Consider the following 27452-nt stretch of genomic DNA (forward strand, 5'->3'; position numbering starts at 1 on the left):
TCTGCACCCCAAGTTTATCACCCATTTGCCACTAGTCACTGGTCCAGTAGTCGCGTCTATGTACAGATATGCGGAGGCACCCAGGTTAAAATGTGTTCCACTGGTGCTGGACTCCCCTTTCCTGCAGAGAATATGAGTTCCACAATGTTTGCCGGGGGCTAGCTAGAAATGGTGAAAAAGAGAGCTGCAAGTCACAGGGCTGCTTCAGGAGTGACTTTTAACAGGAAAGGTAAATGAGAGACTGGGTTAAGCTGTCATGATTTACATATGTAAACAGACTGTTTTGTGTTTGAATATCATTTAAAATTAAAACTATTTTCTATATAAAGCACAAGTGCTGGCGCCACCGTAGGGATTCAGATAAATACAGCGCTAGCATAAATGGCTACTACCGCTGACATCAAGGCGCTCTATGACCAGGATTTTGACGCCAGGAAAGTGTTAGAGACTTATTATTCCCCACTGTCAGCCTTCAGAGCAGATTCCTTTATTTACGCGTATCCTTACGTGCAGAAGATATTCTCAGGTAAGTCCTGTTCATTTTTCACCACTTCAATGTCATTGGAACTCGGTACCTAAATTACAAACCTGTTTGCACCTGTAAGGTCAGCCTACATGCACCAGTATCCTGTTTAATGACTTTTAATTGATGTTTGCAATTTCAATGGTAAAGACATTTTGGGGCATTTTTAATAAAAAAATTTGGGGCCCGATTCACAGAACTAACTTAAGACAAAATCCTAAACTTACCACCATTTTGGTATTCACAGAAGGCACTTACTCATTTCGGTATTCACAGAAGTTAGGAGTCCTAACTTTAGGAGTAGTAAAGTTAGGACTCCTAAGTTTAGGACTCCTAAATGCCTTCTGTGATTACCGAAAGTCTTAAAGTTAGGATTTTTCTCAGTTTAGAAGTCCTAAAGTTAGGAGTCCTAACTTTACTACTCCTAAACTGAGAAAAATCCTAATTTTAAGACTTTCCGTATTCACAGAAGGCATTTAGGAGTCCTAAAGTTAGGACTCCTAACTTCTGTGAATACCGAAATGAGTAAGTGCCTTCTGTGAATACCAAAATGAGTAAGTGCCTTCTGTGAGTACCAAAATGGTAGTACGTTTAGGATTTTGTTTTAAGTTAGTTCTGTGAATCGGGCCCTTGCATCACCCTTGCACCAGGCAAGGGGATGCAGGGTCACACAAAACCTAGAATGAGATTTACCAAGGCACAATTTACCACCTGGCGTGGTTTGGTAAATCTGGGGTAATGTGAGGAAGAGCAGGTCCTGTCTTGCATTACTCAGGACCCGATTCACAGAATTAACTTAAGACAAAATCCTAAACTTACTACTTTTGGTATTCACAGAATGCACTTACTACTTTTGGTATTCACAGAATGCACTTACTACTTTTGGTATTCACAAAATGGATTTACGACTACTAACTTTACGTCCGCACTCAGGCCGGAACTAAGTCTGTCTTAAGTCTGTCTTAAGTCTGTGTTAAATCTGTCTTAAGATTGTCTTAAGACAAACTTAAGACAAAATCCTAACTTCTGTGACTACCAAAAGCAGTAAGTTTAAGATTTTTTCTTGGGTTAGTTCTGTGAATCGGTCCCAAGGACAGTACTGAATCCATTTTCAATAGGTGATTTCCATGGAAATACTACAAAGTTGATGTGATTGTTGACAAAGGGGTTTTACTTTATGTAAATAAACAGTATCTTTGTGTAATTTATTTTTAACTAATTACTAATTAGTTGGTAATTAATATTAGTTAGCCCAGCCGATCGGTTCCTCTCCCAGTGGGTATAACTGTACTGCCTCAAACCAACGAAAAATACAACAAAGAAAATCTAAGTAAAAGCTGAAAGGTCTGAGGACCCTGCTTTACCCCGAGGGCTCTCTGAGGCTCTGTGCTCTTCTGCCATCCACCGTTCGGGACCATCCAGGCACGAATGGTGAGCTTCCCCTGCCCCATCTCCTCTTGTCTGCCGCTGGGACTTCCTGATGCTCCGGTCCCCGGCTGGACGAGTGCTGCCCGGAACTGTTTCTGGTGAGGAGAACTCCTTGTTGTCCCTTCTCAGTTGTAGCAAGGAGGAGAAACTGCCCGACTTGGCAGAACATCCAATCATGCTGGGTGCTCTGAGAACTCCCAGAGCAAATATTCCTGCTCACATATTTCAACTTCTTTGCGGTTGAGTTTTGCTTCCTCTGATGTTGCTCTTGTCGCAACGCCTCCCGCTCCAGATCCTCTTCCAAGTTGTTCTTCTGCACGTCTGCAACACCATAACCGTCACTTCCACTGCTCTGGGCGCTATGTGTAGAGCCACTGCAGTATCTACAACTTGTAAGGGTTCTTATGCTTTCTTCATCTGAGACTTTGGGACTCTATGCTTGCTTTCGTGGATTTTAGCAGTCAATTTGTTTTGGAATTCTTTGGCTTTTTTGCAGCCGAGCCTACCGAGCGCACCCTGGCATCATTCAAGCGTTTCTCCCAACGACTCGTAAAGGTGCGACACTTTTTCATGGAAACAGTTTGATTTTTGAGATTCCATCACCACCTACTAGCCTCTTCTAATACATCTACCAGATAACAACAATTCTCATCCGGGCCACATCATTCTATAGGGAAATTTCCACCTATATTTTTGTATTCAAAACCCATCTTCAGATTCCCTTCATACTTCGGACAAGCTCATCTCTCTTTGCTTCTCTGGTGCTCGACATGTCATACGTCCCCCTCCTCCACTGCCCTACCTGATCCCTTGCAAGATAGCATAGTGGCCCTTCTCTCTCTCTTCATTTCCCCTTACTGTCTACTTTTTGTGTTAACAACCTAAGGCCTTCCTCCACCACACCAGCTTTACATTGGGAATGGGACCCCTTTTAATTTATTCCCACCCTGCTGCTTGCTTCTCGGCAGCTAGCTGTGTGGTTCCATTCTGATGCTCCCATACTCTCCTATTCTCCCCTTGTGTTGTTCCTGACTGTTATTCCCGTACCCACCATTGTGCCAGCTGTGTTATTCCGGTCTGATGGTCCCATACTCTCTCATTCTCTGCATGTGTTGTTCCTGACTATTATTCCCATAATCAATCAATCAATCAAAGCATTTATATAGCGCACTACTCACCCAGAGGGTCTCAAGGCGCTGGGGGAGGGGGGTCCGCTACTGCTCGAACAGCCAGGTCTTGAGTTGCTTCCTGAAGGCGAGGTGGTCCTGGGTCAGGCGGAGGTGGGTCGGGAGGGAGTTCCATGTCTTGGCGGCGAGGTAGGAGAAGGACCGTTCCCCTGTGGTGGCTCTTCGGATGCGGGGGACGGCGGCGAGGGCGTGGCTGGTCGATTGAAGCTGGCGTTTGGGAGCGTAGAAGTTGAGGCGGCTGTTGAGGTATCCTGGGCCTTGGTTGTGTAGAGCTTTGTGTGCGTGGGTGAGGAGTCGGAAGGTGATTCTCTTGTTGACCGGGAGCCAGTGCAGGTCTCTCAGGTGTCCGGAGATGTGGCTGCGACGGGGGATGTCCAGGATGAGTCGAGCTGAGGCGTTCTGGATCCGCTGGAGTCTCTTCTGGAGTTTGGCGGTGGTTCCGGCGTAGAGGGAGTTGCCGTAGTCCAGATGGCTGGTGACGAGGGCCTGGGTGACCGTCTTCCTGGTCTCGGTGGGGATCCACCGGAAGATCTTACGTAGCATGCGAAGGATGTTGAAGCACAACGAGGAGACGGCGTTGACTTGTCTGGTCATGGAGAGGGAGGAGTCCAGGATGAAGCCCAGGTTGCGTGCGTGGTCTGTTGGTTTGGGTGTGCTGCCTAGGGCGGGGGACCACCAGGAGTCGTCCCAGGCGGAGGGTGAGGATCCCAGGATGAGGACTTCCGTCTTGTCCGAGTTCAGTTTCAGGCGGCTGTTCTTCATCCATTCGGCTACCTCTTTCATCCCTTCGTGAAGGTTGGCTCTGGCGGTGGTGGGGTCGTTGGTGAGGGAGAGAATCAGCTGGGTGTCGTCCGCGTAGGAGATGATGTTGAGGTTGTGCTGGCGTGCGATGTCTGCGAGGGGGCTCATGTAGACGTTGAAGAGGGTTGGACTGAGCGAGGAGCCTTGAGGAACGCCGCAGATGACTTTGGTGGCTTCAGATCTGAACGGGGGGAGGCGGACTCTCTGTGTCCTTCCGGCGAGGAAGGAGATGATCCACTCCAGTGCCTTCTCCTGGATTCCGACGTTGCTGAGTCGCTGCACTAGTGTACGGTGGCAGACAGTGTCGAAGGCCGCGGAGAGGTCTAGGAGGATGAGGGCTGCTGTTTCTCCGTTGTCAAGCAGTGCTCGGATGTCATCGGTGGCTGCGATCAGGGCGGTCTCGGTGCTGTGGTTGGCCCGGAAGCCAGACTGCGAGAGGTCGAGGGAACCGTTCGTCTCGAGGAAGGCGGCCAGCTGCTTGTTGACGGTCTTCTTGATGACTTTTGCAGGAAACGGGAGCAGCGAGATGGGGCGGTAGTTCTTGAGGTCGGTGGGGTCGGCTGATGGCTTCTTTAGTAGAGCGTTGAGTTCGGCGTGCTTCCAGCTCTCCGGGAAGGTAGCAGTGTCGAAGGAGGTGTTGATGATGTCCCGCAGGTGGGGTGCGATGACAGCGTCGGCCTTGTTGAAGACGTGGTGAGGGCAGGGGTCGGTAGGAGATCCGGAGTGGATGGAGTTCATCGTGCGGACGGTGTCTTCGGTGCTGATCGGGGTCCAGGCGCGGAGGGTGGTGGTGGGGGGCGGTGGTTCGGTCGTGGCGTGCGTCAGTTGAGTGCTGAAGCTGTTGTGTATGTCCGCGATCTTGTTGTGGAAGTAGGAGGCGAGGGAGTTGCAGAGGTCTTGCGAAGGGGTGATGTCGTTGTTTCCGGCGTTGGGGTTGGAGAGCTCTTTAACGATGTTGAAGAGTTCCTTGCTGTTGTGTGCGTTGTTGTCCAGTCGTTCCTTGAATGCGGTTTTCTTGGTGGCGTGGATGAGTTGGTGGTGTTTTCGGGTGGCGAGCTTGAGGGCGGTCATGTTGTCCGGTGTTGGGTCTCTGCGCCATGTTCTCTCGAGGGCTCGGCAGTTATTCTTGGAGCTCTTGAGTTCGTTGGTGAACCATGGGGCTTTCTTGCTACCGGGTCTGCTAGGCGGGGTCTTCAGAGGGGCGAGGTCGTCTGCGCAGTTGCTGATCCACTTCGCGAGGTTGGTGGCCGCCTGGCTTGGGTTTGTTGCGCTGGTGGGAGGTTTCATGCTCAGGGAGGTCGCGAGCTGGTCGGCTGTGATCTTGTTCCAGCTTCTGCGTGCAACCTGTTGCTGGTGGTGGTGGATCGTGGTCCTTCTGAAGCTGAAGTGGACGCAGCTGTGGTCCGTCCAGTGGAGTCCGGTGGCGTGGCTGAAGGCGATGTCCTTGCTGGATGAGAAGACGGGGTCGAGTGTGTGTCCGGCGTAGTGGGTGGGGGTGGTGACCAGCTGCTTGAGTCCCAGGTTTGCGAGGTTGTCCAGCCTGGTGGGGGTGTTGCGGTCGTTGTTGTTCTCCAGGTGGAAGTTGAGGTCCCCGAGGAGGATGTAGTCAGCGGAGAGGAGGGCGTGCGGGCTGATGAAGTCGGCGATGTCTTCGCTGAATTGTGTGCGTGGTCCCGGGGGTCTGTAGATGAGGGTGCCTCTGAGGGTGGTCTTGGGGTTGATGTGGACCTGGAAGTGCAGGTGCTCGGCGGGTGCGAGGGTGTCGTCGGTGTTGGTCGTGATGCGGATGGTGTTCCTGTGGATGATGGCGATGCCTCCTCCGGTCTGTTGATGCGGTCCCTTCGGATGATCTTGTAGCCGTCTGGGATGGCGATGGCGATGTCGGGCGCTGAAGAGGCGTTCATCCAGGTTTCCGTGAGGAAGGCGACGTCTGGTGAGGTTGTGTCGAGCAGGTTCCAGAGCTCGATGGCGTGTCTGTGGATGGAGCGGGTGTTGAGCAGGATGCATTTCAGGTGGCTGCTGCTGTTGCTCGTCTTGATCTTGGTTGGTGCTGGAGTAGTGCTGGTCCGGATGCAGGTGAACTTGCAGGCGTTGCAGCAGAAGGGTCCGTGGGTGCGTCTCGGGGTGGCTCGGTAGCATCCTGGGATTCGGCCGGCGTTGAGTGCGTTGAGCGTGGCGGTGTCGTACATCCGGCGGGTGGGCTGGGGTCTGCGGGGGCCGGGGGTCCTGGCGCTGGGCGCGGGCCAGGCACGGACGGGCGCAGACGGGCTTACCTTTGGCGCACCTTCGGCGCTCAGTCGGCGCTCCCGCTGCGCGCGTCCGCTGCGCGGTCGCTCTGGGGGCGTCATAAGAAGGGGGACGAGAGGGCGGGTCAGCTGGGCGGCGGGAGCGGCTCGGCCAATGGGCCGGTGGTGGGCAGGGCCTGTGGCGAGCTGCGGCGGGCGGCTCTGCTGAGGCTGGGCCGCTCGGGGGGCCAGGGGGGCGTCTGCGACGGCAAGGCTGGCAGGCAGGAGCAGGAGGCGGCAGGAGGAGCAAGGGGGTGACCCGGCCTGGTGAGAGGCGCAGTGGCCAGCTGTGTGGTTCCAGTCTGATGCTCCCATACTCTCCCATTCTCTCCATGTGTTGTTCCTGACTGTTATTCCTGTACCCACCATTGTGCCAGCTGTGTGGTCCCAGTCTGGTGCACCTATACTCTCCCATTCTCTACATGTGTTGTTCCTGACTGTTATTCCTGTACCCACCATTGTGCCAGCTGTGTGGTTCCAGTCTGGTGCTCCCATACTCTCCCATTCTCTCCATGTGTGGTTCCTGACTGTTATTCCTGTACCCACCATTGTGCCAGCTGTTTGGTTCCATTCCGATGCTCCCATACTCTCCCATTCTCCCCTTGTGTTGTTCCAGACTGTTATTCCTGTACAGTCCATTTTGCCAGCTGTGTGGTTCCAGTCTGATGCTCCCATACTCTCCCATTCTCCCCATGTGTTGTTCCTGACTGTTATTCCTCTACCCACCATTGTGCCAGCTCTGTGGTTCCAGTCTGATGCTCCCATACTCTCCCATTCTCCCCTTGTGTTGTTCCTGACTATTATTCTCATACCCACCATTGTGCCAGCTGTGTGGTTCCAGTCTGGTGCTCCCATACTCTCCCATTCTCTCCTTGTGTTGTTCCTGACTATTATTCTCATACCCACCATTGTGCCAGCTGTGTTGTTCCAGTCTGGTGCTCCCATACTCTGTCATTCTCCCCTAGTGTTGTTCCTGACTAATATTCTCATACCCACCATTGTGCCAGCTGTGTTGTTCCAGTCTGGTACTCCCATACTCTCCCATTCTCTCCTTTTGTTGTTCCTGACTGTTATTCTCATACCCACCATTGTGCCAGCTGTGTGGTTCCAGTCTGATACTCCCATACTCTCCCATTCTCTCCTTGTGTTGTTCCTGACTGTTGTTCCCATACCCTCCATTGTGCCAGCTGTGTGGTTCCAGTCTGGTGCTCCCATATTCTCCCATTCTCCCCTTTTGTTGTTCCTGACTGTTATTCCTGTACCCACCATTGTGCCAGCTGTGTTGTTCCACTCTGGTGCTCCCATACTCTCCCATTCTCCCCTTGTTTTGTTCCTGACTGTTATTCCTGTACCCACCATTGTGCCCGCTGTGTGGTTCCAGTCTGATGCTCCCATACTCTCCCATTCTCCCCTTGTGTTGTTCCTGACTGTTATTCCTGTACCCACCATTGTGCCAGCTGTGTGGTTCCATTCCAATGCTCCCATACTCTCCCATTCTCCCCTTGTGTTGTTCCAGACTGTTATTCCTGTACAGTCCATTTTGCCAGCTGTGTGGTTCCAGTCTGGTGCTCCCATACTCTCCCATTCTCTCCTTGTGTTGTTCCTGACTATTATTCTCATACCCACCATTGTGCCAGCTGTGTGGTTCCAGTCTGATACTCCCATACTCTCCTTGTGTTGTTCCTGACCGCTGTTCCCATACCCTCCATTGTGCCAGCTGTATGGTTCCACTCTGGTGCTCCCATACTCTCCCATTCTCTCCTTGTGTTGTTCCTGACTGTTATTCCCGTACCCACCATTGTGCCAGCTGTGTTGTTCCAGTCTGGTGCTCCCATACTCTCCCATTCTCTCCTTTTGTTGTTCCTGACTATTATTCTCATACCCACCATTGTGCCAGCTGTGTGGTTCCAGTCTGATACTCCCACACTCTCCCATTCTCTCCTTGTGTTGTTCCTGACTGTTGTTCCCATACCCACCATTGTGCCAGCTGTGTTGTTCCAGTCTGGTGCTCCCATACTCTCCCATTCTCTCCTTTTGTTGTTCCTGACTATTATTCTCATACCCACCATTGTGCCAGCTGTGTGGTTCCAGTCTGATACTCCCATACTCTCCCATTCTCCCCTTTTGTTGTTCCTGACTGTTATTCCCGTACCCACCATTGTGCCAGCTGCGTTGTTCCAGTCTGGTGCTCCCATACTCTCCCATTCTCTCCTTGTGTTGTTCCTGACTATTATTCTCATACCCACCATTGTGCCAGCTGTGTGGTTCCAGTCTGATACTCCCATACTCTCCCATTCTCTCCTTGTTTTGTTCCTGACTGTTGTTCCCATACCCTCCATTGTGCCAGCTGTGTGGTTCCAGTCTGGTGCTCCCATACTCTCCCATTCTCCCCTTTTGTTGTTCCTGACTGTTATTCCCGTACTCACCATTGTGCCAGCTGTGTTGTTCCACTCTGGTGCTCCCATACTCTCCCATTCTCCCCTTTTGTTGTTCCTGACTGTTATACCCGTACCCACTATTGTGCCAGCTGTGTGGTTCCATTCTGATTCTCCCATACTCTCCCATTCTCTCCTTGTGTTGTTCCTGACTAATATTCTCATACCCACCATTGTGCCAGCTGTGTGGTTCTTGTCTGATGCTCCCATACTCTCAATGTGTTGATCCTGACTGTTATTCCCATATCCATCATTGTCTCCGTTGCTCCTCCTCTTTTTTCCCAGCATCATGGAACCTCCACAGGTGGCTAGACAGAACCCATCACTAACCATCGCTGGTCGCAATATGTTTAATTTTGACTTTCACCCAACCTTTCCAAACACACAACAAAAGATTTTAAGCACCAAGCTCTCAAATCTCTTCCTGAAACACTCTTTCTCGATTACTATTTTTACATTAACTGCATTAATTATTGACCTTGTCTTCACCTTTCGTCAAGGAGAAAAACCCTATCCTCAGTTCTCAAACCTACCACCGCTAAGAAAATAACTCATGGCCACAAACTAACCGTTTTGCCCTCCCCTTTTTACAAGGCAGAAGAGAATAGCTCCATCTGTAATCCTGGCATAGTGCTCATTCAGTCTAATCATAACCTGGAACTCTTTGCCAATCTCTTCAAATTCATCAAGGACAAACGCAACACTGACTTTACCTATCTCCTCCTATCTCAACTACCTATGGATCCCCCTCCCAATAACATTCACTACCCATCCATTCCTATACACCCCGCCTCCCACTACTCCCCCCGCACTGATGCCCACACTACCTCATCTGCTGTCTTGTCATCTCAGTACACTACCCCTCCTCAGATTAGCGCCGACAATTCCTCCAAACCTCTCTTAGTCAACTCTCATATCCAACCTAATAACACATCTCCCCCAAATACACATGCTGGGGCTCCCACAAACCACGTCTCCCACTTACTCAGCCTTAACATGCTGCTCCTCTGACATCAATACTTCAGGACAGCAGCCTCTCAACAATCTCTCCACCTCTTGTCTCTACAACCTCTCTTCTTCACTTCCCCTCACTCCTCATCACATTACAGTGTCAGCCCATAATCCCATCACCTTAGAGCTTGATACTAATAACTATTGCTCCAAAATAAAGAACCCCTCCTCCACACACAACATTTTAGATAACTTCCCTTCCCCCTCACTTCCATGCTGTAACCCCACTCACACTAATACTCCCATACTCTATTGTACGCTGTATACTATACAATCTGATATACAGTTGTTGCAGGCTGATATCCTTAGTCTTCTACGCATCACCTCTAATTTGGAACTCAATATGTCAAACCTTTCCATCTACCAGAAGCACCGTAATCTTCCCTCACCCACTCGCCCTCCCGCAGTTAGTTGTGCATACTCAATATCTCAACCTAGATAGAGATGCAAACCTAACCTAGACCTTTCCACCCGAACCAACAGGCTTGTCAAATACCATTCGACCAAAGATACCCTCTTACTTCTCTTTCTTTATGAACCCGCCCACCAGGTCTCACCTCCAGTTAGGATTCAAACCATTATCATCCAACCGCCAAGGTAACCACATACCAAACCCTGACTCATTGATAATTCTAACCTCAAACCTGTCCCCATCTTCCACTCTTCCACTGTTGTTACTAAAACCAACTTAAAATGCTCAATACTCAACTGCAGATCATCAGTGAATCATGCTGCTGACATACAGGACATATTGCTCAACTTAGACCTGGATCTTCTAATTCTCACTGAAACCTGGCTAAAAGATGTCTCTTCAACTATACTAGACAACTTTGCTCCATGCAGCAACTCTTTTATCATTCAAGATGTCTTGGGGACGGTATTGCTTGTATTTATCGATCCAAGCTCTCTGTCAAACAATCACTTTCCTCTCCAACATCTGGCTGTGAATATTTGATGATCAACATCCATACCAAAGACAACATCACCTGCACTCTGCACACTTTCTACCATCTCCCTGGGGATAATCTTACCTTCAATGAAAAAATCATGGAGATCATCTCCACCAACCTTGCCACACATAACAACCAGATGTTCCTAAGCGACTTCAACAAACATTGGAATGACACAAATGATCTACTAGTGAATTACTTCAAGGCCTTCCTACGTGACATCAGCCAGACTGCAATTAGACCGATCCTCACTGTATCACCTTCTCCATTGTTGAAAAGGCAACCATTTGCAAAGACCAGCCAGTGAAAACAAAACATTAGATCAGAAACACCCGCAATCTCAATCCAGACATGATATCCACCACCAGCCTAAATCTCTTGTCTGCCCCCACTCAAGACCTCACTGAGCTCTACTTTAGCTCTATCTCTAACATCATGAACTCAATTCCCCCAAACGAATAATGAGAGTCCCGATAGGAAGATCCAATACCTGGTTCAACTAAGGCCCGAACGAGGAACGCCGCACCCTTACACTTGCAGAAAGAGTATGGAGACAGACCCCATCTCTTTCAAACCTTGAACGTTTGCATCAAAAAAGAAGAAACCACAATAGGTGCATCAGAAGTGCCAAATCATCATATTTCCCTCAGCAACTGGACACATCCTTCAATCATCCCAAAAAACTCCTTGAACTGGTGAAACAAACTGATGGGAAACTTAAATCCTCCACATCTGACACAACAACCCTACCAAATTGTCAAACATTTTCCTCCTCCTATTTTTGAGAAGTCAATTGACAATGAGCTCTGCATTGCTCTGAATTACTCACTGCCTGAAAACCTGCCACAATGCACATCCACCTCGCTGGAAGTGTGTCCTGGCAACCTGCACAAACGCACAACACCAAGTTTCAGACCTGGATTACAACGGAGAGGTGCAGAACCAGAGCCATCAATTCGAGGGAGCTCAACCTCTAAGAGGTCTCAGAGGAAAATGCGAGACTCGAGGGGGGCAGGTGTTCTCTGCCCAGCATCTACCTTTACAAAAGTGAGACAGTGTGTGTGTGTCTCATGCAATACAAAATAAATGCAGATGTCTTGGTGCCCTACAATGCCCCCTTTCCAGGTGTCACCAGTCTGATTGTGAAAGACCTATTGTAGGCTCACAGCCCACCCTTTGTTTATCATTGGTGGGCATTATTGTCATTCTCGTGTGTTTACTTTTCATCCAATGGCTTGGCCTCTTCTTGTATTTGTCCCTCCCCTGCAGTGCAGACTTGTTACAATTCATCTGATTGGCTGACTTGCTTCCTTACACTGTTCAGGTTTGGGGAACTACTTCTTTCTTTTCCATCCCGCACTCCATGAGAGGGCATGTGATTTCGAGCCCTCTCCCAATGTGCTGCTTACTCCCTTCAAATACTTCCCCACTCTCTTATACTCCCCTCCTCTCGCTGCTCATCTGTAAAAGCACCGCACTGGGATGTTTTCGCTGTCCTCTGGCTGAAGAGCAGACTGGTTTTATCTCCTTCATTCCACATATTGCATGAACACGCAAGCTTTGGCACAGAGAGGCCTTTAAGGCACGGGGGAAGGGCCATCTACTGTTCTCGCTCCATTGGTGTCTGATGCAGAAGGTGTACTTAGCATGACTATTCTTCTGGAGGCCCAAAATCTGCTCACTGTGCAACTAATAGAGGACAGAATGGATCAGTCCTGTGGAAAATAAATGAGGCTTGCCAAGCGTTTCCCTATAAACATTGACACTTCCTTATTCCGTTTAAATTCTGCTTAGAGTGAAAAGTATTTGATAAATAAACCAGTATTTTCATAAAGATTAAAAACACTGAATTCATTGTACAGTTTTGAGATACCACAAGATAAGTACTATCTTTTTCAGCAGTATTTTGCAATTATTTTCTCTTACTTTTTTAGTCAGCACTTTCAAACTTTGGCAAAGTCAGTACATCAGCACTCACATTATAAAGTTGAGACCTATAAGGGCTTTATCAGTGCTTGATTGGTGTTCTCGTTTTGCAAACAATGGCTTGGTATTCATTTACTCTGGCACATGCCAATGTGTCCAGACAATCCGCACGTAAACACAGGTACTTCTTTAATGTGCACGATTCGCAGCACCGCTTGGAACATCAAGTGTGCTCCTCATCCACGCACACAAGGCACTCCACAAGACCGGCGCAGCCTACCTAAACAGACAGCTTTCCTTCTACATCCCCAACCGCCAGCTACGCTCCCCCGACCTCTCACTCGCCACCGTCCCGCGCTTCGAAAGAACAACCACCGGCGGGAGATCCTTCTCCCACCTCGCCACCAAGACATGGAACACCCTCCCACTGAGCCTACGACAGACCCAAGACCTGCTGACCTTCAGGAGGATGCTCAAGACCTGGCTGTTCAATCAGTAGCGCCCCCCCCCCCAGCACCTTGAGACCCTTGCGGGTATGTAGTGCGCTTTACAAATGACTGATTGATTGATTGATTGATTGTGGCACCAACTCCTTCCTCAATGGCCACACTACAGCCGCACACACTACAGCCACACATACGATTTTCAGCCTACAGCAGTACAGGTTGCTTGTGTTCCTGTTCGTGGAGGACATGGCTTGGTGGTTGAGTGTACTGATTCTATTGGAGAAGGGTCAAGACTGATTTGCATATGTCTGACTCCAATCTGAGGTGTTCTGGTGTGCAAAATGATGATGGACTGGTATGTTGCCCAAGTGATTACCAGTGGCTGAGATTAATTCAAGCATTCATCCATCACTGTTTTGTATACTTGTTTCTCAGGTATGTTCAGTAGCTGAAGCAGTGATAAGTTCTGTTTCCTTTCCATGGGATGTCCTTTTTGAAACCACCAACCACTTGCCTCCTCCTCTAAATTGCTAATGCGCAGTACCGGACTCTTTTCACAACTTCAAGATCGAAAAAGTAGTCCGACAGGCTAGAGGCATTTATTCTGGGCCACAAACATACTCTTGTTTGTCTGCTGGTTCCACCAGTGCCGTCGACCAGTTTGGATCTGAACTGTTCCCCATTGTGGTTGTGGATCACTGGACTGTGGGTAACAACATGAACTGAGCCCAATAGTAACACAGAAGGATGTGTCTTCTGTAGGTTTCCAGGAGTAATGCTGACAACAGTTGTAAGTTTCCAGGAGTACTACGGACAATGTCTTGCAACATTTTTACGTGTTGCGATTACCACAGTGTGAAGTTGATCGCATAGTACAATTCAGCATTGGGGGAGGTCAGCATCGCTGTGCAATTGCACAATTTTAGGTATGGCTAGAGGCAGCATCGTTTTTGTTTCTAATTCTTAAACATTCAGCGTGCCCCTGAAGTATTACCCTGCCACCTCACGCCATTGGCTGTTTGTATCATTCCTCATCCTGGCGAGTACTTGCATCGCAATGCACTTGGGACTGATTTCCGTGCAAAAAGTGCACTCACTCACTGCAGTGCATATTATTTGTCATATATGAATTGTGCACATAAAGTATGTGGTCATCCGCAAACTCTCACAGTTCACCTTGCTTGATTCACGCACTCTTGACCCCTTGCGAACGGTTTAGCACTGTGTGATTGTAGGCAGTCGCGGCGTACCAATATTGCAGTAGGTATCCATTTTTAGAAGTGACCGGTGTAAATGGAGCTGTTTCCAGACGTAGATCAGACTTTGTGAATCCACCCAAGACTTCCACTAAGTGTTCTAGTGGCAGCGTCACTTTGGAGTTTTCTGGGGCCGTCCTCATTTTGAGTGATGCTATTATGGGTGTTTATTGGGCTTTTGGACCATATTAATAACCGCTCATCTTCACTTTCGCTGCCACCATTCCTTTTCTCCTCCTCCCTCTCCCACCTCTTCTCAGCCAAGTCCAGTTTCCTTTGCTCTAAAGCTATCAAAGCTAATTGAGCCTGAAGCTGTCTCTCTTCAAGAGATGGTAGTGGTTCCTGAGTAAGGGACTCTTTCCCCAATCCCACCACCACCACCTTGATTCACTTGGCTAACACTAATCACAATGAAAGAGGTCTCATCCTCAGCCCTCTCTTGGGTGAGGTTGAGGGGAACTTCCTCCCGCCCCCCTTGGTTCTCCTCAGCTGCCCTGGTCCAGGCTGTTAGGGATTCAAGCAACCCTGCCTTCCTCATCTTCTTGGCAGCATGCAGCCCCCTAAGCCTACACTGGACCCTAAGTTCAGCTATCTTAAACCTGGATAGTTTAGCCAGGTCCAGCTCCATGGTTCCCTAGTTTTGGGTCACAAAAAACTAGGCACAACAGACTTAGAACAATTTGGAAAAATCAAAACAATGGATTAAAAACAATCTAGTCCAAATTCCAACAAGCATTGGCATAGCCAATAGGTCTCGCTTTTGGGACCTTATAAGTATTTAGTTATGCAGCACAATATCCTTGGTGCAACAACATCAACTGTTGCATGGCTAAACACTTATAAGGTCCCAAAAGCGAGACCTATTGGCTACGCCAATGCTTGTGTTTCTTTTTACTAATATCCCAATGGTGCCCCCGGGGGTGTTTTTTAAGCAACTTACCTCTATTTTGGTGAAACTAGCTCGGGCGGGCAAACAGCTGAGAGTTAAATGGCAAATACTTACATTACCTTATCACATGGGAGGTCTGGGGGCGCCGGACTTAGACCTTTATTATAGAGTGGCGCAGTGTGCGCACGCCTCCCTCTGGATACACGGCTCACCTGACGTCCCTCACCTTCGCATTGAAAGAGAGGTTACTTCCCCTCGCCCCCTACCTGTGAAGCTTTTTTTCTCCCCCTGACCGCAGAACTGGCCTATTGGATTTGATTAATGCTACCACCCATGCCTGGCATCACCTCCTAAAGCTGCAATCCGTGGCTATCCTGTATTCCCCTCTTACCCCGCTGGAATGGTGTCAGTGGTTACCTCTGTGTAAAGACAGGGGCGTTGTGAGTGCACTTGCTTCCCTTCAGATTCATACGGTAGGGTATTTGTTTGAGGACGGCACAGCCAAAACTTGGGACCCACGCTCCTAACCCGGTTTCAATATCATAGGACCCGACACGCACTGACCCAACTATTAGGGACTGATATGGAGGAACCGCCGGAACTGTCGGCACTCTCCTTAGTAATAAAAACGAAGGTACCTGCTAAACTCGTCTCCAAAATGTATAACCATACTATATCTTATAAGGAGAATTATTATACAAAGGCATGTCTGGCATGGCAAAGTGATTTGGGGAAAGACATTGACTACGCTATATGGTCATACTGTTGCACTAATTTGAAAAGAGTCTCCCTTAATGGTAGACATCGGTTAATCCATTTTAAATATCTCAATAGAGTTTACAACACCCTGGAGAGACTTTGCAGGTACGGCTTGAGGGAGGAATCGAGGTGTGAGCGTTGCAGCGAGCAGGTGGTGGCTTTATCCATCTGGCATGGTTCTGCCCGGGAGTTGCTAAATTTTGGAAGTGTGTGTTGTTAGTGATGTCTGAGATTACAGGGCATGTGCTTGAGCCGGAGCCTTCTCTGGCATTGCTAGGCTTCTCGAAACCTTTGCCTGCAGGGATACGTAGGTTGATTGACATGGGGCTGCTGATAGCCAAATGCAGAGTGGCGATCTGCTGGTCAAAAGGGCCGCTGCCTACGAGGGCCCAATTGATGTCTGACATGCTGTATTACAGTACCGAAACGGAAAATTTCAGTGAACTCCTCCCTCCCGTAATAGACCTAAGAAATTCTGGGCGCTGTATAGAGTGTACACAGCTGCCGGGGCGGGTGGAGATGGGTTTGGGGGAGGGCAGGACTTGCACTGAGTACATACATATTGGTGGTAAGGTAGTCCTGGTGTTTACCCCTAACTGGATGACTGCACCATAGAGTGACTTATCATAGAGTGGCGTAGGGTGGGACAATGGGTGGTTTTACTTTTGCATTTAGTGACGATTTTTCATTAGGGTATGATGATTTTCATTTAAGCTTCGATTGTGATATAGCAAGTGATTATTTTGCCAAGTTGTATTCCACTGCTTGACCGTCGCACTGTGATATCTTGGAACATAGACCTAGGCTATTGGTACTTGTGGAACATGTCCTGTTGGGAGGGTGGGAAGGTGTCTATTATGATGGTATTGGCTTCACCTCAAGCTGAACGCCCTCAAAACCGAATTCCTGTCAATCTTGCTGCCCAACCCCACCTCTACTATCCAAGACTGGCTCACACTACTTACGCCTTGAATTTTACCCCACATATCGTTGATTCAGCAAAATTCCCAAGAATGACACTATTCAACAACCTCTCCAGGCTGAATCACTTCAGATCCACAACCCGAGGGGCCAATGTCCATCTCCATGTCTTAAGAAAACTGACTATGGGAACGCTACCCTCGTTGGCCTACCGAAAATAAAACTAGCACAGCTGAGGGCCACTCAGTGTGGCTGCACGGCTCATCACAGGCATAAAGAAAAATGATCACATCACCCCAGCCCTCCACTCTCAGAACTGGCTACCCTATGGCTCTATGATCCACCTAAAGATAGCACGCATGACGCACAGATCCATACACCACAACACGCCTCGCTACCTGGCTCGGAAACTGGTCCTATCTGGAAGAAACAGAGCTTCTCGTAGTACATGCTCCCCACGGCTGAAACCCCAAACATTTCACAAAAAGAAAACATATAGCTATAAGAGAACTTTCTCAGGAATTGGCCCAAGAATTTGGAACTCTCTTCCCCCAGACATCAGGACCATCCCTTCCTTCGCTCTTTTAAAAATGAAGTAAAAATGAGACTGCCCAATAATCTCCGTCCTATCTGAGGCGACTATCGGTGACAATTTGATTTCATTGCTGGTGCTATCGCTATGTTTCTTTGTATAATCTTTTCACGCTATATTTTTTTTACTTTCCCCTTTGTTTAGCATTTGGGCTCCACCCCATGATTCTATATTTTGCACCTTGCATATTTGAAGCTATTTGCTATGTTTTACAGCGATCTGACACCATAAGTGTGGTCTTGTTTGTGCTTTACAAAACTTCATAAAATATATATTTTTAAATACTTTAAAAAAATTTAAGTGCAGGTTGTGGGGTTTTTAAGGGTACAGGGTTGGGAGTTAATGTATTTAAATTAATTAATAATAAGTTGTTAAATAATATTAATTATTTAAGTGACTATTATTTTAATTGTGGAATTTATTTTGTTGTCAACATCATTTTATTGCATTCCCATAAGCCAAGAGGTAGATGTAGCAAGAGATAAAACACATCTTCCCTACAAGTACTCGGCATGTGCCATCGCATATACATGTACAATTGTCCTCTTTGTAAGTCTGCATCAGCAAACCATCAGCATATTTCTTTATGCACCTGTGCCCAATAAACCTGAGCCCACAACCTGAACATGAAATACTAAGTAACTAGAGAAAACAATCCTGTGATTTGTATCACAGTTAGCCTGAAGGTCAGAGGGGTTCATAGGGCACACAGAGGTGAACCCACAGGGAAGCTTCTTAGGCGGGGCGTCTCAAAAACCCCGAAGCCCCAAGCCCCCAGAGGGATCACCACAGGGCCAGAGCTACTATGTTTAGAAGAGTTGTGAGGCCTGCAGTCTGGGGCCATAAGTGACAGGCGGCAGCCCCTCTGACAGGTACCCCACCCCCAGCCTCCAAATATATTCTAACCCTGTATGGGCATCAGCCATGATATCAGCACTGGGTTCAAGGGCTAGAGCCCGCCACAGCCTGGCGTTGCCACTGAGAGAGGGAGGGGGGTTCCGGCTTCTTCCATGCACCTGCTACTGCCATTTTGGCTTCCCCTGGGCATAGCCACATGATGGAACAGTCCCCCACAGTTTGGTGCTTCTGACTAGGATTGCATACTCCTAAAATAACATGTTCCAGGGACTCTGGTATTGGTTAACCTAGGATCTTTCTGATCTGGGTGAGTATTTCCTTCCAAAACAGTTGAATGGAGGGGCAGTATCACCAGATGTGGTTAAAATTACGCAACATTCCACAGCCCAGCCAGCATCTGTCTGAAGTGTTCAGAACAATAGAGTGAAGCCTTTGGGGGTATAAGTACCAGTCATATATAAGTCTATAAGGTGCTTCTCTCAGAAACATGAATCTATTAAATTTTGCAGTCTTTATAATGGGAGCACTATTGTTTCTCTGTAAGGGGGTCTGCAGGATGTTGTCCCAAAATGCTGTATGTCGCAGGGCCCTTAGGGGACCTGCCGTGACCAGAAGAGAATAGAGAAATGAAATACAACCCTTTACTGTACTCCCCATTTGCACAAACCTCTCTATAAGGAGCAGATCTCTAGAGGCGGCGACTCACATCTGGGGCTGACGAACCCAGTGTTTCATCTGAAGGTTCTGGTATTCTTCTGAAGTTGGAAGTTTGAAAGTAGCGGCACAGTTCTCAAAGTAGCATAGTTCCCCTTGCACCAACATATCTGATACCATCAGTCAGCCTCCCTCCTTCTATCTGTAAAAGGGACCCTCCCGTTGAGCAGGGGGGAAAGTCAGGTTGAAATGAATAGGCTTACTTTATAGGAAGACGAAGATAGGAGAATATAAAATGCTGTGGAGATTGAGAAAATAAAAACCAAAGAATCTTACCAGAATTGGTGAAGACTTTGGACACGCAAGTACAATTGCCTGTGAAAGGTACAGATTACGGGGCCGTTTTTGATGTCCGGTGAAATTTCCTACACCCGACAAAACCTGAGACCGACCGACACCCAGTCGGTGGTCCCGCCGCCTAATTAGGTTGTGACCGAACGCTGTTCAGTCGCATTCCTACATTTCTGTATGGGAGCATGAATTACAGCCATAAACCAGCCGTAATGCATGCCCCCATAGTGAAATTTGAGGTGTGGTTCATCCCGCCACCCGATGGCAGGCACCTCAAGGTGCCTGCTACAGGGTGCAAGGATCAACAGGGTTGCCCCTGATGCAGCGTGGAACATCAAATTCCCCCTTCGTCACAGACCAAATACCTCAATAACAAATTCACTCAATTACATTCATTGGTGGGGCCCATAACACCAACACTCATACTTCATTGATCTGCTTCCCTAGAGGAATTTTTTCCAAGCGCTGACATGAAAGGAATATCTCTACCTAAACCCTAAACGCATTGAATACTTTATTAAATCCAACCTGATGATATTCCCCTCATTGGGTGATGAATCAGTTAGTTGTATATATGATTTTGTGATTCAATTCATTGATCTATACTCTTCTCTTATTCTAGTTTTTTGTAATAATCAACACAACACATTAATCAATTAATCAAATATTGTTTATCTAATAAAATTGCAAATTGTTAGAAATCATCATCCAAACCGCAGAACATCATATTTATCTAATCTGGCTATTAGTCGTCCTCTAAGTCAGTCAAGTCGTGGAAAAATCTTTTATTCATCAAAGTCAGGCCGCAATTCAGTCTCTCATAGATTCAGGATAACAGCTGTCCAGCAGTGTCACCGTCCTCTCCGTCAGCATAACGTCAGGAAATCAAGTTCGTCAAAGAAGAGTGAGTTTTTCAATTCACTTTTCTACCTACTTTTATAATGAAACTAATGTCAAAATGTATCAAGATTGGGGTTTTAGACAGTCCTCATTGGTGGATTTGGGGTCGATCGGTAAAGTTCTCACATAGTCCGCAAGATTAAGTCATCGCACTTGCTGGTTCCGGTTTTAAAGACAATCCATTGTTGTAGTCTTGGCGAAGGTCCCAGAGTGTCCTTGGTAGGAACATCGTTGTCTGGGGTCAGGACGAGGCCATTGTTGCTGGCAGTGACGCATGCGTACTTCACCCAGAACCTCGTGTGAAAGCACCAGTCACGTTGTACGTCTTAGTCAGCCATCTTGAGGAAGGCCGAAATGGTCAACTTAAGCAAAACAAACACAAAAACGTACTTAAAACATAGAAATGGCTAATAAAATGTTAAACCCTCACTAATTTCCCTATGTGTAAGTAATTATCTAGCAGAATAGCAACATTCAAAGCGTTTATACTCACTCAATGATGCGCAACTTACAATTACATCACAAAAGCAACATATATCATGCAATATTCTAATTTTCTACCATTAGTATGCGTACATATGTTAGTATACAATTAGTTTAGCCATGCAAAATGCAAATCCCACGTGTGATTCTTTTGTGAATATAATTGGTAAGTTTCCACTTCAAACAAATTAATAAGGTTACTATTAGTTAATTATTCAGATTAATATAAACATGCAGAATGGGCGGGTATACAAAATGTTGTACTACCCGCTCCAGCAATCCCCCCTTTGGTGATTATATCACCACACCAACAAAAAATGTATATCCCCTTTTACGGAATTTCAAAGTGATTTCTTGTTTTATTCAGATTTCAGTTTCCCCCTGTTTCTTCTCTTTTTGCTGTTTTATACATATGCTCCTTGATTTCCTCCAATTCTATTTCTTCAAATTCTCTTTCTTGTTTCTTATCTATTCTCCTTAAGTTTTCTCTTTTTAACCATTTCTGATTTTTATCCTTTTTACGACAAATACATCCTAATCTAATTATTAATACTAAGAAAATCACACATGTTAATGGAAATAATATCTTACCTAAAAATGTACTACCTAGTTTAATTACATAATCTCTAATAGCTGATAGTTTCTTTCCAATCTTTTCCCAAACACCTTCAACCTCCAGTGGTGCAATTTCGTCATGCAATTCTGTAATATTCTTAATATAAATTTTCAAATCTCTACTTTCGTCAGGAATGTAAGTACAACAATGTTGAACTTTCAGCATTCCACAGACTCCACCCTCTTTTGCCAATAAAATATAAAGGGCAATTCGATTTTGCATTACCATAGCACGCATGGCAACCATTTCAGTATTTACCAATAAGAATCCTCCAGCGGTGCTTGTTGACAAGCGATCCACTACTGTTGAAAGTCTTCTAATTTTGTTTGCATTCAGAGATATTCCCACTGCGGGTATCAATGCTCCAAAAATGTCACCCACAATTTCTGTCCAAGATTCTCTCTTACTACGTGCTAAATAACTACCTAAACTATGTACACCATCTTCTCCTCTATCCATATGAAAAATCTTTGGAAAAACCAGGCCAACATAACATGTGCCATACCAATGGTCTGGCAAACGATAATAAGCCCTGTTCCCACAAATAAAAGACAGTCCTGGAAAAACTGGATCTTTTCCACCTTTAAATCCCCATCCTCCCATGATTCGGTATGTATCATGGCACTCGCTATTCCCTACAAAATAATTATCATATGCTGTTTGATTCCTTCTAATACACAATTTCCCTTTCTGAGGCCAATCTAAAGCCATATTTGGACTCGTTTCCCCTTTCAAGTGTTTCTCCATTTCTACATCCCACACTGTTTTCTCCACTTTCCCTTCTGAAGCCTTTCTTGGCATTTTCAATCTCCTCTCTTCAACCATACCTAAAAATGTCTTCTCTTCTTTCTTTAAACTGCAAGTCCAATTATTTCTAAATATGTATTCTAACGTTAGTTCTTTGGTCTCTAAGAAAAATTCACCTAATACCTTTGCAGGTTTTACCTTATTTAGTTTGTTAATTGACGGTACTTGTGAAAATATAGTATCTACATCTGAAAAATAATACTCTAATTTACCTGTTTGATAAAATAAACTAGCTATTACACTACATGTTATTCCATAAGTTACTGGAAGGTGATGATAAGTCACTCCCTCAGATACAGATGCAGGTAACAGCATACTTACGTAGCAATCCCTTACGTCCATTGTTTTTACATATTCATACAACAATTTTGAAAACACATTATTAGAAAAATCTGTTATAGACCTGTCTTTATGTAAATAGTTGTTATCTATTCTAGTCGGAACTACCTTTTGAATCTTCTCTATATTAGTTATGTTTTCACTATGTCCTTCTAATGTATCCATAGTAACTTTAAATGAGATTAGTAAAGCAAGTATACTCCATAGAAGTATTAATAATCCTGTACAACAACAACACATTTTACACCATCTCCTTAAGAATGTACATCTACCTTTGCTACTTTCTATGTTTGCCATCTCAGCTAAAATGGAGTGTGTCTTTTGACTTAGCCTATTCCACTTCACAACTAGTTTTCTAACCCAAGGCTCTAAGCTCCTACGTGGCTCTACCAGTTTTTGTCTTTTTAAATATTTTCTTTTCTTTCCATCAATAGTTTTCTTGTCTCATTCAATTTGGCATTTCATCATCTTTCACTTTCCCTTCGTTTTGGGTATACAGAATGTCCTGAACATCCGCTTCTTCTCCAATATCGGACTAGATAACTCTCAGGATTTCCGATTCTTCGTCTTCCTCAACCACTTCCGGTACAGCCACCTCTGGATTTCCTTGGCTATCCGCCTCTTCTTTCACTTCAGGCAGGGCCACATATGTCCATTCTGGTGATTTATACTTCTGGTTAGGTTTCCTTGTTCTTTTGCTTTCTTTAACCACAATTGTTTCTTCTTCTTTTGATTTCTCCTGACTAGTCACTTCATAAACCTGTTCCGCCCTTGGTGAATTTACTCGTGTCAGTCGATATCTCAATCGTTTTATTTTATTGGGCCAAACGTCGTCTTTTGCCGCTCTTTTCAGTTTACTCCCTTTATCGTTCTTTTCAGTCCTCCAAGCTCTCTTTCTTAGAACTCGGCCTTCTGGTATTTCATCTTCGCTTTCCTCTGACTCTGTTTCAACTTGCTTTTTACTCTCAACAGTTTCTTTTTCCACCACTTCTTTTGTTTTCCCTACTTCTGTCCCTCCTCGAATCTCCGGCACGCAATCTTCCTGCTGACTACTTGTCCCTGCTTCTAACTGGATGTTGGAATTCCCTACACCTCCTCGGAGGTCTTCCGCAATAATCTTTCCCTCTCTCTCTGTATCTGGCACCTGTCCATCTAAGTGTGTTGTTTCAGGTTGAATTTCTCTTAATCTTCCATCTGGCACTTCCTTCTCATGAATCTCTTTTATCGTCTCTTCACTGTCCTTTTCTTTGTTCTTCCCTTTTTCTTTCCTGGAAGATTGTGCTCTTTGTTCTGTCTCTGAGTCTGAACTGATATCAGAAATATGTAACCTTCTCCTCAGGGAATTACTTCTGGGGACAAAAGTTAAACTCGGTTCTGTTTCCCCCCTTTCAGGGTTTTCTTTGTCTTTTGGCTCTCCGTCATCCGACTCAGTACTGGATTCAGATTCATTAAAATACTCCTTTTCTGTGCCGTCGACTCGATTTGGAATTTTCAAAGAATGACTTGTATGGATCCAATTCTTCAATCCAGCACACTTCACAGCTGTTGTTGTGGTCAAGATGACTTGTCTTGGTTTTCCCCACCTGGGAACCAAACATTCTTCTTCTGTGGACTTTTATCCTTACCCAGTCCCCTGGGCTTAGATCATGGGCTGGCTTCTTTTCAAGAGAGGTGGCATCTGCTCCAACCTGATGAAACACAGAATGAACTGTGTCAGCCAGGCCTTTGCAGTATTCCAACACCATGTCATCAGTTATAGTCATCAGCTTGTTGAATGGTCTAAAAACGTGGCGCATGGCTCATCCCATGATGATTGCATGTGGACCCAACCCTGTAGTTCTGTCTGAAATTGATCTAATAGTCTTGAGTACTAGAGGCAAGACATCAGGCCATTTCATACCTGTGGCTAAACACATTTTCCCTATTCTGTTTTTGGTAGTACCATTCATTTGTTCCACCACACCAGAAGCCTCTGGTCGGTAGGCACAATGTAGTTTTTGTCGTACATTCAATGCTTCACAAATCAGTTTTATGATCTCATTATGAAAATGTCCTCCTCGGTCTGATTCAATTGTCACTGGGAACCCAAATCTAGGGATAAATTCCCTCAAAAGTAATTTTACCACTGTCATCCCATCATTTCTTCTTGTTGGGAATGCCTCTACCCACCTGGAAAATAGACATACCATAACCAAAACATACCTCAACCTGTTACAGGGAGGCATTTCAATGAAATCTACTTGCATTCTGGTAAAAGGCCCTCCTTCTCGACCTATTGTTCCTAGACTCACTACTGTCTTTCTTCCTGGATTGTATTGCTGACAAATTAGACATCTCTGACAAAGACTTTCTGCTACAAGTCTGAATTTTGCATTATACCAGGTTTGCTTAAACGACCTAATCATAGCGTCTCTCCCTATGTGTCCCTGTCCATGATACATCCGTGCCATGACAGACATCATGCTATCAGGCATGACTGGTCTTCCATCTCGATAGACCCACACATGATCTTTCTCTCTTGGTGCACATCCTGCTTTTACCCACTGTTTTATTTCTTCCTCTCCTGCTTCTTCCTGCAATTGTCTTACTTCTTCCCATGTTCCCACAGTGTTAGTAAACATTGGAAAGCAAGAAATCACCTCCTTTTCCTTAGCCCGATTGATTGAATTCTGATTTCGTGCACAGTATTGCGCCATGTCATTTGCGAATTTGTTACCAGTGGCAATATAATCACCACTGCGACTATGGGCAGCACATTTTACAACAGCCAATTGCCTAGGCAGCTGTATCGCCTCAAGCAACTTTCCAACCACTTCAGTTATCACAGTCAGTCTCACACTTTTCCCAATCTTACATGCTCTAGTCAAAGCAACAAGTTCAGCTACTTGGGCCGATTTTACTCGTTTCAGATAGGATGCTTCCATTACTGCTGCAACCGTGCATACTGCATACGCTGCACTCAACAATCCATCATCTGTCCTCAAACAAGACCCGTCCACAAACATAACATAATCACTTTCTGGTAAGGGTTCATCTTTTATGTCAGGTCGTGGTTTTGTACAGAAATCATGTACATCCAAACAGTCATGATCTGCTTCATCTCTTACTTCCACATTTTCTGCATCTGCCAACAGTGTTGAAGGATTCACATTCACACATCTCACAAGACTTACATTTGTTGCACCCAATATGACCTTTTCATACTTAGTCAGCCGACTGTGTATCATATACTGAGTACGACTCCTTGTTAAAAGGATTGCCACATCATGAGGTACAAACACTTTCACTGGATATCCCATCAAAATTCCCTCACTCTGTTCCAAACTTCGACATGTAGCAGCTACTGCTTTCGAACACCTAGGTAGGGCTACAGCTACTGGGTCCAACATGGATGAAAAATATGCAATTGGTCTCCTCAGTTTTCCGTGCTTCTGTACTAGAACAGAGAGTGCACATCCATTTCTCTCACTGCAATACAACTCAAACTCTTTTTCATAATCAGGCATACCCAATGCAGGTGCTTCACACAACCCATCTCTCAATCTTTTGAATGCTGTCAATTCCTCTTTGTTCAGATCAATGGGATCTTTCACCTCACTTCTTGTCAGTCGTACCAAAGGTTTTGCAATCAATTAAAAATTGCTAATCCACTGACGACAATATCCAACCATTCCCAGAAACATTCTCACTTCTCTTTGGGTCATAGGTGGACTCATTCTTTTTATGATCCTAATTATGTCTACGGTTATCCTTCTTAGTCCCTTTTCAATGTTATCTCCTAAATATTGTACTTCCTTCTTACAAAACTGTAATTTCGATGGTGACACTTTTAGTCCTCCATCTGCCAAATGATTCAGCAAGGCTACCGTGTCTACCTCACAAGCTTCACGGGTTTTCGATGCCACAAGCAGGTCATCGATGTATTGAACTATTACAGAATTTTCAGGCATTTCTAGACTTTCCAAAGACTTCTTCAATAGCTGATTAAATATTGACGGGCTTTCTGTATACCCCTGTGGAATTCGGCACCACACCAAAATACGCTCACCGAAACGAAATGCAAAAATTTGCTTACTGTCATGATGCAAAGGGATGGAAAAGAAAGCATGGCATAGATCAATCACTGTATACCATTCTGCGTCATGGGGGATCTGATATAAAATCACAGATGGATTCGGTACAATGGGACAGCATGGTACAACAATTTTGTTTATCTTTCTCAGATCTTGTACTATCCTGAACTTCCCACTAGGCTTTTTCAATCCCATTATTGGTGAATTACATGGGCTACTCATTATTTCTCTCAGAATTCCTTGTTTTATCATTTTCTCAATCACAGGAGTAACGCCTTCGATTATTTCAGCTGTCAATTTATATTGAGGGACATTTGGATAACTTACTCCTTCTTTTAATATTATTTTTACTTTGTCTACATTTCTCATCAATCCTACGTCTTCTCCGGTGAAATCCTAAACTTCTGCTTTAACAGATTGTTTTAATTCTTCTGGTAATTCATCAGGGTTAAATACAGCATAGGTTCCAGTAACCTCCTTCTCCCTGTTTGCCATTGTCATTTTATACAGCACATCATCATCTGGTGTTTCAAATGCTATTCCATCTGGAGTACAAAATATAGTTCAGTTCATCTTGCACAATAAATCTCTACCTAATAAGTTCACAGGACTGGTGTCGCACATGACAAACCGGTGCATTTCAGAGAATTTTCCTATGCTAACTTTCACTGGTTCTGTAAGGTATGTTTTAATCTGTCAGTTGGATACACCAACTACTTGGATCGTTTCATCCGAGAGAGGAAGATTCTTAACATCAGCTGATCTAACAGTTGATCGAGTAGCACTAGTATCAACTAGGAAAGTAATATTTCCATTATTAACTTTTCCATCTACAAATGGTCCTGTCTGGTGTACTTCTAGAGTTGCGCCAAGCACACACTCTTCTTCCTCCCTTCGGCACCATCAATAACCCTCTTCTGAATTGCTTTCATCGCGTTGCAGCCAATACTGCGAAGCAGCGC

General features: G+C 45.7%; 1 protein-coding gene across 1 annotated transcript in view; it reads left to right on the forward strand.

Moving 5' to 3' along the window:
• The first annotated feature begins 350 nt into the window (after window positions 1-350).
• The window catches only part of LOC146829946 (indolethylamine N-methyltransferase-like), a 197697-nt gene continuing 170595 nt past the window's right edge, over window positions 351-27452 (forward strand). Inside the window, exon 1 of the mRNA XM_085604210.1 lies at window positions 351-526. Within this exon, the coding sequence (XP_085460336.1) occupies window positions 382-526 (145 nt within the window). The 5' untranslated portion in view covers window positions 351-381. The remainder of the gene's footprint in view (window positions 527-27452) is intronic.

This window comes from Triturus cristatus, chromosome 5_1, assembly GCF_964204655.1.
Source record: "Triturus cristatus chromosome 5_1, aTriCri1.1, whole genome shotgun sequence".
NCBI classification, from domain to species: domain Eukaryota; kingdom Metazoa; phylum Chordata; class Amphibia; order Caudata; family Salamandridae; genus Triturus; species Triturus cristatus.